Consider the following 14,306-nt stretch of genomic DNA (forward strand, 5'->3'; position numbering starts at 1 on the left):
GTTTTACAAATAGTTTTATCCAGTCTCTTATGTTTCAGTGAAAGTTCATACACTAACTGAATGCATCCTTGAGTAAAACCTGGATTTACAGGCCTCAAACTATACCTTAAATGTTCTTTTGGCATCTCTGAGACCTGCAGAGCAAAGTCAAATGCTTGATGATATTTTTCTTTCAGGAAGATCACTAGCAGAACTAGTTATGTTTACATAAATCCATGGAATTGTACCCTGGAGTTTACTATGTAAAATGCAAGCATATGAGTCGAAGGATTTTTTACCAGATCTTAAAATGTTTTCTGGAACAGTATAATCTGTGGTATACCAGGTAATAAATATGAAAATAAACCAAGAGTTATTCATCTTGAGAGAGCTGAGGGCTTTAATCTCTAATACGGGCTCTGGAACCAGTGAAAGTTTCTTCTGTCAGCTGCCTGATTCAAAAAAGCATATGTGTGTGTGTAGACTAGTACACATATATCCTACCATCGTTTATGGTGAAAGTTTGCTTCTTTAAAGGCTTTCTATTTCAGTGAAGTTTCAGGCAGTCAGTAATTTCACAGGACAACCAGAGGGATCAAAAAGTGTTGCACCTTTTCTGTAGTATAAGGAAATGCACATGACCATTCCTGCCAAATTCTTTACTGTGAGGGTGGTGAGACACTGTAACAGGTTGCCCAAGGAAGTTGTGAATGCTTCAGCCCTGGAAGTGTCCAGGGCCAGGTTGGACAGGGCTTGGAGCAACCTGGTCTAAGGGAAGGTGTCCCTGCACATGACTAGATAATCTTAAGGTCCCCTCCAACCCTAACCATTCTATGATTCTGTGATGCTGTCCCTCATTTTAGCTTAATTTTAAAGCCCTTCCAAAATCTCACACCACTCTGCCTTTTTTAATGAGGCATTAGGAAACAACTAACTACTAATACTTTTTAATTTGCTCAGGTTTTTAATTTGTAGGTTGGCAGCCTGTGGTGTCACACAGTGCAATGGTCTGAGGAAGTAACCTTACGGAAAGGAGAGCAGGGAGATGCTGGGCCAGCCAGGCAGGGATGCTCCAGTCCTGTCTCTCCGCAGCGGTGCACATTTCCCACACAGATTATCCCAAGCAGCTATCCATCAAAGGACAGGGGGATAGCACATACCTCAAATATTTACGGTGCCTGCACTTTGAGAACTAGACAGTTCATTCACATCTGTGAACGGGTCACTTTTAAAACATCAAAATAAACCATCTGGCTGCACAACTGTTTCTAATTACTTCCCTGCCTAGACTGTAAACTTCGGGGTTTGGCACCGGCCTCCCTCCCAGAGTGCTGCCCAAATCCCGCTCCCAGGCAGCTAATCAGAGCCACTGCCGTACGGGGGGAGCAGCCCTGGAGCCGGGCTTGGCCAGCTTGCAGCTCTGTGCACGCTCGGCGGGTCTGTCTGTCCGGCTGTCCGGCTGTCCCGCTGCAGGAGTAGGGCAGCTTGCGCCATGTCCGCACAGCGGCTGCTGGGGCTGGTGGCGCTGCTGCTGGTCACCTCGGTGCCCGCCGGTAACCTCGCGCAGCCGGCCGGCCCCATGTCCCTGCGGTAAGTCTGGCTCTGAAGGTCCTGGGGGCGGTTGTCAGGAGTGTGGAGGGAGCACTGGAGCGGTTTGTGAGCGCTTCCTCTGCCTGCTTAAAAGCGACACTGAGAGAGGTGCTCTGGGTCCCTGGGAGCCTAAATAGGTGTTGTGAAAGCTCTGGGGGTCATTTGCAATGTTGCATTTTATGCCCAAGGTGTAGATTTTTAAAGCAGTGAAGGGGAAAGATCTGGACAGTGATGACTCCACACACAAACTCCTTAATTCTGCTGCCCAGGCAGGGCAGGCGCCTAACCATGAAACCCTGTGAGTTCCTGCTCAGCAGGTTCACTGTGCTTTGCTCTTTTCCTCTACCTGCCTGGTTCTTAGAGCCAGCACCTCCTTTGCTCCAGAGCCTGCAAAATCTAGTGTTTGAGAAGTGCAGGTACTAGTCACCTGAATCCTCTGTATTCTCTTGTGTTGTGAACACCTATTTTTGGCTTGGCCAGCCCTTTGTTCTGTTTTTCTACAGTCCAGCTCCTGATGAGGCAATGTGTGATTTTCCCTGTGTATGATCTCTCTGTGCTCCAGTACATGGTACAGTTGCATGGCAGAGCTGCAAATCTTTAGATCTAGCATCCAGATTATGCTGACTTTACTAAAGCCACAGCGACAAACTACACTATTGCATGGAAAGCAGTGATTACTTTGTTTTTATTTTCTGATGAAAGCATGGGTTCTATGTATCTGACAATCAGAAAGATTACTTTGGCAATGTATTTTATTAGAATCAACCATAGTTTTGCTTTTTGGTATCATATATTCCTGTTATGCTGTCTAGATGTTTGTATGTATGCACCTTTTCCAAGCCTCTTGGAATAATTCAAATTAAAATGTTTCATGATAGACAAACTATAGAGATACATGCGTATATACCAGATACACATAATGAAAAAGATGATGAGCCTAATTCAGTTAACATGGTCAGTAAACTACTATGTAAGCATTAACACAGGTAGCAATGAGATTTCTGATAAAAGAGAAGAAAATGGGATGAGTTGAGGCAAGTAGTAGTTTACAAGCACAACTAAACTGGTAGCATTTAAAACAATATTCTGAAGCCATGGCAGGAGTGTCATTGCCCATGAGCCAGGCTCTCATCAGATCAGCTCTGAGATGCAGCCACTGTACTTGACCACAGCTTGTTCTGTTTGCTGTCCTCTGCAGGAATGGTTTGGGTCGTCCTTCATGCCGGCTGTCCCGGACTGAGTCAGAGCTCAGGTGCCGTGTTCCAGGGGGAAAGCTGTGCAGTGACAGGGGCAGATGTGAGTGTGGAGTCTGCATCTGCCAAGTGACTGAGTCTGGCAAATACTATGGTCCACTGTGTGAGTGCCATGACTGGATGTGCGAGACCTATGATGGGAAGATCTGTGCAGGTAAGGAAGCCATGACAGAAGCTCAGAAAATTAAAAGCATCTATTTACAGCCAGAAATATGTTGGGAACACAGCACACTGATACAGAAGAAGCAGTTATATTTGTGTTCCTGCACGATGACTCTAAATGGGATTGTGGGCACATCCAAGGATTTCATGAGATTATAGGATGCAAGTCAATGGCACTGTCTTTGCTATAAAATGGAACTTCGCGCAGTGCGCGCTTCCTCTGCAGCAGAGGCAAAAGCAGGAGTTGCTTTGGGTTGGGAATCTCTGCAAACTGTGTTTGGAATCTAATATAGGACACAAAATTGCATGTGGTTTACATATAATATCACTGCATTTGAGTTGCTTGCCTGATTATGGCACATGGTATTTACCAATGCTTTAAACTATCTCTGAACTGGCAGTTTTGTCCTGTAATTATTTGTTTTCTTCTGCTGCTATGAGGAAGAAGGTTTACTCTAGCAGGTACCACACTGAGGGTGTATAAATATGAAAACTCTGGTTTTCTTGAAGTAACGATAATGCTTCCAAAAAGACACTTAAAACAGTGTAATTGTATTGTGGTTTCAGAGATTTCCCCACTGACACAGTATTTTTTAATGACAGATGAAATAACATACATTTTTGGGACAGAATTTAGCCCCTGCCAGTTGTTGGAACATGTTGCTTGGTTTGCATCTAAGCATTATCACTCTTTCATCTTTCCAGCTGTCTTTACTTAAGTTTCTGGGCTATTTTGGTCAGATTTTGGACTTTTTTTTTTTTAAGCAGCTTAGAGTAGGATTTTAGAAAAAAGCAGGGAGAAGAAATGCCATCACATTCCTAAGGGTATTCAGCCTGGAGCTTGATGTAAGGGGCCAGAAGGGTACTTCATTTCTAGTATTTGCTTCAACAGCTTTACCAGATTCACACAAACGTGTCATCTTTTCAGGCCAAAAATTGCAATTAGGTCAATGGGAATGTTACAGGAATTCTCCTAGTAAGAGGACAATACAAATGCATTCCAGCAGTGGGTTTGGCAAATTTTGTAGGAAAAAAGAGCAACTTATTTTAGCAACAATGTAGCTAGGAATAAGAAGTCCAATAATAACATGAAAAAATCAAGGATGGGATTATAAGAAAAATGTTTGTAATTATTACCTATAACTTTAGAATTTTGTGGAGAAACTGATTTATAGACTCTGCAGTTATCAGTGTTAATCCAGGCACATAAGAAATATCGGTGGTCTGCTGATCATTTCAGTGCATTGCTGTCCCAAATGTGAATTTGCTGATTGGTAGTGTGATCTAAATATGCTTGCTGTTGTTGCTGGGGTGATTGTATAAAGTAAAACTGAAAGTTCTTTCAATTGTAATATTCTGCTACAAACACCAGCGTTATTTTCCTGTTAATGTCATGAACAGTGGCTTCAAGATTTGCCAGTGCTTTTGTGAAAGGGGGTGCTGACAGGATAAACAAACCCGAGAGATTTGTAACATTATTCAGCTTTATGTGTAGCCCTTCATGCAGCAGTTCAAGATGTGAATGTCAAGTGATTAAGCATTTTTAAAAACCCATTTGTTGTAGCTGACACCTTTTGTAGCTGGGGTATTGAAGCTGTGTTACTTCTGAGATGTCAAATTGTTTAAATTCACTCTTCTGAAAAAAAAAAAAAAACTAGTAAAAAATTCAGCACAAAGGCATGGGGAGGAAAATAACTGTGAAGAGCCTATGGGTTTTGCTTGTTTGGTTTGTTTTCTCTACAATGGTGCTGAAAGTACTGCTGGCTTTCTTGGAGTCCAAGGCTGCCCAGCATTCTACCTGCAGGAGAGTGGCCCTGGGTAACTCCTTTGGGACTGGGGCATGGGGTCTGGATCTAGACAGGGAAATGCCTCCTTTTGGCTGTGCTTGCCCTCTTCATTCCATACCCCCCCCACCCCCCACCCCCCCTCCGTTTTAGTCACTTAACTTTGCATGTATGTGGGTGGAGAGAAACATGGAAAAGATGGTCAGATCTAGTATAACTGGCAGGAGACTTGTCCTTATGTTGTATGACCAACACCCCATCCCCAAACATTCAGTGACCTCTCTCTCTGATATTTTTTAGTATTACACTAATCAAGCTGATTTCCCATGTATGACATAGTTCCCTTTCTTTGCATTTTTGAGCACGTTCTTTGACTCTGTGATGAAATTGTGTTTCCTCTAGGTGAATAGCTAAAATGTCTTCCTGCAGTTCTATTCCTGTTTCCTGCTTTGTTTTTCCTATTTTTATTTTGTCACTTGCTGTTCTATTTTGTTGTGGGTCTCTCCTGCTGAGTACAACAATAGCTGCTGACTGGTACCACGTGCAGAACTTCTAGATGCTAATTGAATATTCCTCTAGAGAGCCATGGTATTTGAGATTAATGCTGTTTCAAACAAGCTACTTTTCAAGCTGCCAGAGTGATGACTTTTTCAAGTGACTGATGTCTAACCACCAGTGATGTTCATATTCAGAGTTGGACAAGCAGAGCTGTTTGAGTCGTGAGTGCCAAAGATAACTGTGTTTTCCTGCCAGTGAGTTCAGACATACCTCTTATCTCCCTCTCCTGTCCCAAGCTTAGCAAAATATATGGGTGCTGAATATGCAGCTCATTATCTTCAATGCACTTCCTGGGTCAGATCTACCTTCTGGACCAGCTGTTGGACACCCATATTCTGGAGAGGGAAGGGCTGAAGACAGAGATTTGTTTTTTCTTAACACCTTCTGTAAGCAATGAGAAAGAGATTCTGCCATGAGTAATGAAAAAGAGCAGATGCAAATGCATCTGTCCTTTTACTCTCCCTTGAGACTTCTTTGCTGTTTCCCTTCCCTGATGTTTCCAGGTGCTTTAGAGGGAATTCTCAACATTTTTCTTTCCTTGTATCCCACTGAGATTGATAAAAAAATAGATGATATTTCATGGAGTCAGAAACAAATAAGAGAGAAATGAATTTCTGTAGGTCAAGTAATTGAGTTTTCTGTCTTCCTCGCTTTTATATTTGCCTGCCATATCGCAGGGTGTAGAGGAAAGAAGACTCCTAATCCTGTCATTCTCTTTGCAGTGTTGGTGACATCTTTATTTTGTTATATGCTACTGGTCTTCACAGAAATGAACTAAGAGGCAGAAGACTGAATCAAACACTGATTAAAAACCCCAAAGGATTTATTCTTTATTCAGGTCAGACGATGTATTTGTTCCTGTTTATTTGCAAATAGTAGTTCTAATCTCAGTTTCATATTGCCTCAAGCTTTCTTAGCATAAGTGGACCTTGTGTTTTGTGTAAAGGAAAGTGGAATGCAGCACTAATTCCTATCACATCTCTGCTTGATACCTCTTTTTCTGTGGTTTTGCTGTAGAGAGGAAAATCAATGTTGGTGAATTTCTCTTTTTTAAGCTAATCTTTTTTACTGTGCCTGTGATTAATGATGATAGAAAAAGTAAACTAAGTGCAGACTTCCATGGCACAACACTAGGTCCATTCCTAGAGAATGGACCATGGAAATTGCCAGCTGGGACATGAGACAATATGACTGTGTGCTCATAGTTGGTGAGATCGAGGGGCAGAAACAATGCAGTGACAGCGCAGAGAGCAACACAGGAAGAAGGTTCCTTTTTGTTCAGAACTATATTAATTGCTATTGTTTTTCCATAGTTATTAAGATTTTATAAACAATTTTTATTCCGGACTGAAATACCTTTTGCACCTACTGTAATTGCTGCACTATAGTGGTACTGCATGATTTACCACTGCCATAAGCAGTTGCTGGGGAACTTCTGTTGCAGCTGTTCAGGCCAGTGAAATATTTTTCCATTTCTATTCCAAAGCTGTAGATGCTGTAAGTGCTGTACCTATTTTAAGACTAGTTCAGCAATGTAATGGCAGTGTTAGTTGTAGTTTTTCACAGCCACAAGTGTTATCATAGCTATGTGAAGGACAGAAAGATATCAGCACCATTATTTTCCACCCTATAAGGTTTTAAACTATGCAGAGAACAGAAGTGAAAAATTAAATTGACAAGGAGTGGATGTAGAGATACAAGATAAATTCAAATTAAAGTGTTGATGTAATACATAATTATGCATCCATGTGATTTTATTGAATATATGGTCCTATATATCAGCTGGAGAGAGAAAATGGAGAATGCGATTTGGAGAACATTTTGAGCTGAGGACTGTTCTGCACAAAAGCTGAGTAGTGAGCTATCTTAGTTGAGTTGGAAATGCTCTAACAACTCTACCTTTTCATTCCTGCTGAAGGGAGGTCTGACACGCTGATTTTTCATTGAGGAGCATTTCTTGCTAAAACTGTGAAGAAAAGCCAGTCTCTGACCTGTGTTGGCTGCTGTTTGATCCAAAGTGAAATTCAAAGCCTTGGATTTTGAGAACAGGTGTGAGTCTCTTCTCTGAAAGAGGTCATGTTTGTGAAGATTCAGCTGTGGCACCTCTGGTCATTGAACACATCCTCCTAAAAAGACCAAGTTAAAAATAGGGCAGGAGGCTATACATGAAATTGCAGGTTGTGTTTCTTCTCTGACCTGCTTTGCTAGATTTCAGAACTTGGCTTAAGTTATATTTCCTTGTGGAGTAGGGGTGTGTAGGTGTGATAATAGGATATATACTAAGCTCAAAACAGGTCCCCCAGAGTCTAGCAGAAGTGAAATTGTAGTAACATAGCCTTCATTGCATGCTTATTGCCTTGCTAAGTGCAAGAGGTCCTGACAAACTTACAAAGCACAACTGTATTATTCTCAGCTTTATGCTGTTGGTGCCTGATCTAGGCAAACTCAAGTAGCCTATATACATCTACAGTTGCTGTAGTTCCAAATGCAGTGTTTATTCATAGCAGTTGTGAGTGAGGCATGATGAGAAAGCTCAGGAAAAGGCACTGGAGGGAGATTATTAGAAAGGAAGCATTTTAAAAGTATCTTACTAAACAATTTGTAGCTTAATGCCTCGTGCTCATTTTGATCACCTTTATCTGCAGATACTACTCATGAAGAATATATGCTAGCTTAAAAACTTAAAGTGAATTCCTGAGCATGTGGAAGGAGAGGCTATTTGCAGCACCTAGCAGAGCTGGAATGCAGCTCCTCAGGCCATCACCAAAAACAAAGCAGGACAGGGAGCAGCATCTCCTTCACCTTTTGTCCTCCTTTATTTTGGTTTGACAAGCTTATCTTTTGCAGAGGAAAACAAACCTTTGCACAAGTTCTGACAATCTAAGTGGGTGTTCTGAAGTGGGTTTGAATTTTTATGTTACTCACAGTCTAATAGCAAATTGAAGTCTTCATTTATTTGAAACCATGACCTTTATGACAAAATCGCTTTCACAGACTGAGTCCTTTTATGAACATTTGAGTTTCATTATCATTAATATGGAAAAAATATGGACAATAGAAAATAGATGGTATACTTAATGTTACAGAACAGCGTATTAATGGTCTTCATCAGGGGATGGGTTTCAGTAAGTGTTCTCATGACAGCCTTTGTCAGACAAACTGACTGGCTTGTTAAGATTTTCTGTGCTTATTTGAAGTTCTGTTGTTGATAAGTGGTCGTGTAAAGGTTTTCAAACTTCTATCACTTCTGCCACTGGACTGTAGACCTTTTGGTGCAGGTATTCCCAGGTAGTTTGTCCTGACAAAGAACACATCATTGATTTAAAAATTTTCCATGAGTTTTTTTTTTAGGAGGAAAGAACATATTGCTATTGCTCACATGGGTAAAAAGGTGATAATTGCCTAAAAAGGACTGATGCTTGGCTTCCACCCAAACAAAGACCCCAAAGTATATATGTGGTACTGGAACTTATTAATGTTTTAACTGAAGTATATAGTGGTGCAGGGAGGACATGTTACTTTGCGATGTACCACAGTCGTATTGCTGGAGTCAAATTTCCTTTGGAGCTGGGAAGACCATGTAGACCAAGGCAAGAGTGAAGGAGCTGGAATCTGGGGGCTTGGGGGTGATTTTTATTTTTCCTTTGATTTCTTTGATATTTGTTACTTTTCTCTGGAAAGAGAGGATTATTTCAGACCAGCCCACTTGCAAGCCCTGCACGTAGCAATAATTCTAGATTAAAAAGACACATATCCAGACCCAACAACGTATGTTTTACTCCACTCTTCTTTTCTATGTCTGAGTATGTAATGGAAAACTGTTCTTTTATGCAATATCTTAAAAGGCTATTTGAAAGCTTCCTTTCCTACGGATAGAGTGAGTCTTTGTTTGCAGATAGGGGTTTGTGATTTGGTAAACATTACAGCCAAACGCTGTTGCTTGGGCAGCTGCACTTGTATCTGGAACACCCAGTCACAGTATTGTGTTTCTGGGAGTGATGCAGGGGACAAGGAGAGATGTGAGTGGGCTTTGGGAGCATCCTTCCATCCCCCAAACAGACTGCCACAGTCCACCTTTCTCAGTCATTCTTTTTCCAGTCGTCTGCTTCCAGCAGCTCCAATTCTGGCAGTTCCAGGTGATATCAGTAAAATTAAATACTGGAGATGCTAATTTTCACAATCCTCAGGTAGAGACTACTGAATGCAAAAAATAGTTGATTTTAAGTATTTTTCCTGTTTTACATGTAATTACTTATTTCATAGAATCATAGAATCATAGAATAGTTAGGGTTGGAAAGGACCTTCAGGTCATCTAGTTCCAACCCCACTGCCATGGGCAGGGACACCTCACACTAGACCATATCACACAAGGCTTCATCCAACCTGGCCTTGAACACCGCCAGGGATGGAGCATTCACAACCTCACTGGGTAACCCATTCCAGTGCCTCACCACCCTAATAGAAAGAATTTATTCCTTTTATCCAATCTAAACTTCCCCTGTTTAAGTTTTAATTCGTTACCCCTTCTCCTGTCACTACAGTCCTTAATGAAGGGGCCCTCCACAGCATCCTTATGGGCCCTCTTCAGATCCTGGAAGGCTGCTATGAGGTCTCCAAGCAGCCTTCTCTTCTCCAGGCTCAACAGCCCCAACTTTCTCAGCCTGTCTTCATACAGGAGGTGCTCCAGTCCCCTAATCATCCTCGTGGCCCTTCTCTGGACTTGTTCTAACAGTTCCATGTCCTTTTTATGTTGAGGACACCAGAACTGCACACAATACTCCAAGTGAGGTCTCACAAGAGCAAAGTACAGGGGCAGGATCACCTCCTTCAACCTGCTGGTCACGCTCCTCCTGATGCAGCCCACAATATGGTTGGCTTTCTGGGCTGTGAGTGCACACTGCTGGCTCACGTTCATTTTCCCATTGACCAACACCCCCAAGTCCTTCTCTGCAGGGCTGCTCTGAATCTCTTCTCTGCCCAACCTGTAGCTGTGCCTGGGATTGCTCCAACCCAAGTGTAGGACCTTGCACATGGCATGGTTAAACTTCATGAGGTTGGCATCAGCCCACCTCACAAGTGTGTCAAGGTCCCTCTGGATGGCATTCCTTCCCTCCAGCGTATCAACCGAACCACACAGCTTGGTGTCATCAGCAAACTTGCTGAAGGCACTCTCAATTCCACTGTCCATGTCACCGACAAAGATGTTGAACAAGATCGGTCCCAACACCGATCCCTGAGGACACCACTCATTACTTCTCTCCAGTTGGACATTGAGCCATTGACCACAGCTCTTTGCATGCATCCAGCCATTTCTCTGTCCACTGAGTGGTCCACCTGTCAAATTGATGTCTCCCCAAACCTATTCCTTTCTTTTCATTCCTAGGTCTTTATGGCACCATCTGAAGGCTGTACTGCCATTCAATAGGACCTTGGTAGGCTGGAGAATTGTGTGGAAATAAAACTAACGATGTTCAACAAAGGCAAGTGTAGGGTCCTGCACCTGAGGAGGAAGAACCCCAAGTACCAGTACAGGTTCAGGATGATCTACTGTAGAGTAGCTCAGCTGAGAAGGACCTGAGGAACTTGGTGATGATGAACTGACCTTTGGGGCTAGGAAGGCAAATAATATCCTGGGGTGCATCAGGAGGAGTGTGGCCAGCAGGTCAAGAGAGATGATCCTCCTCCTCTATTCAGCCCTGGTGGGGCCACATCTGGAGTACTGTGTCCAGTTCTGGGCTCCTCCATACAAGAAAAACAGGGAGTTACTGGAGAGGGTATGCACTTTGTTAGGTTTAGGAGTGGGTCCTATCAATCATCTGTACTCTTCAGCTGAAAAAGATGTTTTAGTAAAACCAAATGGTGTGTGTTTTTTGTTGTGTGTTTTTTGGTTGTTTGCATTTTTTTTTGTTTAAATATAAACAGAAGCTTATGTTTTCTGCTGACATAAGTCTAGTGAAATCAATATAGTTATGCCAACAGAGAATTGGTCTCACAACATTTCCTTCCCTTGTTTGACCAGAATCTCTACTCAACAGCAGACAAAAGTACAACAGCATCATACAGACCCTGTCATTTACCTGCAAATGGTAATTGTAAAACAGTAATAACAATAATGAAATCTCTAAAGCGTAGCTTGGAGCTCTTAAGCTTGACAACAGTTTACATGATTTTCTGTTTTGTTTTTTCATCTGTGTATTGTGCTACTTTAAAGAGTTACATGTTAGCCAGTGGTAGTTTGACAAGACATTTACCAAAATAATTTTTATCCAGATGGGCAGAGTTAGACTTAGCAGAAATGAGACTCTTGTGTGGAAATATTCTTATAAATGAAAACCAATATTTCAGAGAGTCATACTCTGCTGTATTAATTAAGGAATCAGTTACACTGACAGAACTATCCTAAGTTTTATTAAATGGTCTGCTGATTTGGAAAGTCACAGTAAGATTCAGATTTTGTAATTGGATGAGCAGGGTAATTGTCAATCCCTTTTCCCTTCACCATCTTAATGCCTTTGTTTATGAGTTCTGTGGGATTTTGTTTTATAAATAAGAAAATCCCATTTTAAATGCAACTGTTAATTGCTTAAATGTGTGTCTACTGCAATTACAAGCAGTCTATAAATGATTTATTTACTGATAATATCCAGAAAATATAGCATGAATTCTCTATAGGTGGTTTCAAAGAGACATACCACAGGAATTTTTTAAATTAAATTCTTGCAGCATAATACTGTGGAGGCTATATCTAAATAATACAGTGACCATAGACTTCATTTTAGTTCGTGGGTGCCTCTCAAAGGAATGCATAGTTAGAGGTTATTAAAATAATCTCACTCTGCCTGGGACATAATTTATCAAGCTCTTTCAAAATAAGCACATAGTTTCTCTTCATAAGGGCATCTAGTCCTCTGTTTTCCTGGATTTCAGGTGTTGTCTTGGCTTTTCCTCCACCTTTTTCTGTATGAGCAATGGTTGCCAGCACCACTCTGATCATTTGGTTATCTCTAACTGACAAATAGTTTCTTCTAATTCCAGTCCCATTCTTATAGCCTTTTCTGCATTTTGGGTGGTCTCTGGCCCATTTCCTTTTGACTGCTGTTCACCAGTTTCCGAATCCATTCCTCTGGCTCACAAAAGAACTGTTTCCATGAGGAGCTGGGTGGAAGTTAGACCCACCTTGGCTCTTTTTACACTTCCAGGTGGCTCTTTTTCGAACCAATGACACTTTTGTGCCAGGCCTATATTTTTGTAGTGGAGGTATGCCTTCAAGAGGAGTTTAACTGTATTAGGTATTCACTGACCTTATAGAAGTTAACCACAGTTGTATGAAATTAAATACTGTTTCTCAGCTCATACTTTGTTCATGCAGGTGTTGTTCAGTTGTAGAGGTGCCTGATAGGATATGAATCTAAACCACAGAACCTTTAAAATAGGCATAAATCAGGTGTACACTGCTGTATCATCATTTCTCCCTGCTTCACCCCTTTCTTCTTCCTGGAGTAGGTGACACTGCATACTGAAATTCTAGGGTTTATTTTAGTTACTCCAAATTATCTGTGCATTGCTTTTTTTATTCCCAAGAGGGAAACTGGTTTTAACCATTGTAAAAAAGTTTGTCATAGGGAGACTGTGGAATCTGTCATTGGGAGGTTCACGAACTGGTTGAATACATACAAATGTCTGTGACGAAGGATCAACAGACACTTGTTTGCGCCTCTGGGCACAGAAATGAACCAGATGATCTATTCCAGAGATGTCTTTGAGGCTGATTTTCTTTGATGCTGCTATGAAACCAATTCTTGGCCTAGTGTTCTGCCTCAGTGAGGAGGACCTGTGGTAGTATAATCATAGTTTTTGTCATGATGTTCTTTCTAAATATAATAATTTATTGAAAGGGATGCATAACTGTTAATTTAAATCTGTTTAAGACTAAGAACTCACATTTTTTTCAATATTTATAATACTTTCTAAAATATGGGCATCTTTTTCAAGTTTCTAAATTACCGTATTTCCAAGTGACCACTACCAAGTCTCTTAAGCAGGAACAATCCTGGGAACAAGTTTGCTTGTTTAAGGTTTCAACAGAAAGGCATGAATTAAAGATAAGTGGTTGGCTGACTTCTGTAACAAACTCAGTCATGGTAAACATTTTTTTATCCAATCTTTGCCTTTTGATAGAAAGTTAGCAGTGGAAGCATTAAATAGAAACACTTTTTTATTTGCTTTGTTTAAATAAATTGATTCTTAGTCAATGACTGGCTGTATGGTTAACTGGCAAAATGTACAAAACTGCCAGGGAAAGTGAATAGTATATATAGGATATATATTGTTATAGGATAAAATAGACCATGACAAAAATTATATTCTGGAAACTCCTTGTCCTTGTTGGCCCCATTAAACAACAAATAACAGGAATCCTACTTAAACAGGAACCACATCCACTCTGCCTTTCTTTCACTGGAAGTAAATATGTAAAAATGTTTTGTCAGATAGTGGAAAAAAAAGGTAGCAAGTAGTACATTGCTAATAAAATTATAGAAATAGGACAGTTTTTTAAGTGCTGCCATGAGGATATGCATTGACTATATTGTCTCAATGCAATATTACACCCTCCTGAAAGTTAATAATCATTCTTGTACAGCAATGAACTGAACCCTGTGATGATAGCTGAAAACATTACCTAGATTGATGACAAGTCAAAAGATGTTGCTGCTGTGGGGAGGTGACATGCTTCTATCAACCCGATTATTGGAATTGGTGAATTGCCCTTAATATTTCCTCTTTCATGTTAAAAAACCCCAGCTATAAACAAGGTGATACTTATATACACAGCATACAGAACAGGTCTGTAATGAATGTTTCTTCTTCCTTCTTTCTCTCTGATCTGTCCTGCATTGCCTTGGCACATGTTATTCATTACACTTCTTGTGACATTTGTAGGAAAGAAATGGGGAGTTCCACCCCTCCCCAGAAAGCTTCC

General features: G+C 41.0%; 1 protein-coding gene across 1 annotated transcript in view; it reads left to right on the forward strand.

Moving 5' to 3' along the window:
• Positions 1-1,390: 1,390 nt before the first annotated feature.
• ITGBL1 (integrin subunit beta like 1) overlaps positions 1,391-14,306 on the forward strand; it is a 134,333-nt gene continuing 121,417 nt past the window's right edge. Inside the window, exons 1-2 of the mRNA XM_005145230.3 lie at positions 1,391-1,569; positions 2,768-2,976. Of these exons, the coding sequence (XP_005145287.2) occupies positions 1,472-1,569; positions 2,768-2,976 (307 nt within the window). The 5' untranslated portion in view covers positions 1,391-1,471. The remainder of the gene's footprint in view (positions 1,570-2,767; positions 2,977-14,306) is intronic.

This window comes from Melopsittacus undulatus, chromosome 2 (genome assembly GCF_012275295.1).
Source record: "Melopsittacus undulatus isolate bMelUnd1 chromosome 2, bMelUnd1.mat.Z, whole genome shotgun sequence".
Lineage (NCBI taxonomy): Eukaryota > Metazoa > Chordata > Aves > Psittaciformes > Psittaculidae > Melopsittacus > Melopsittacus undulatus.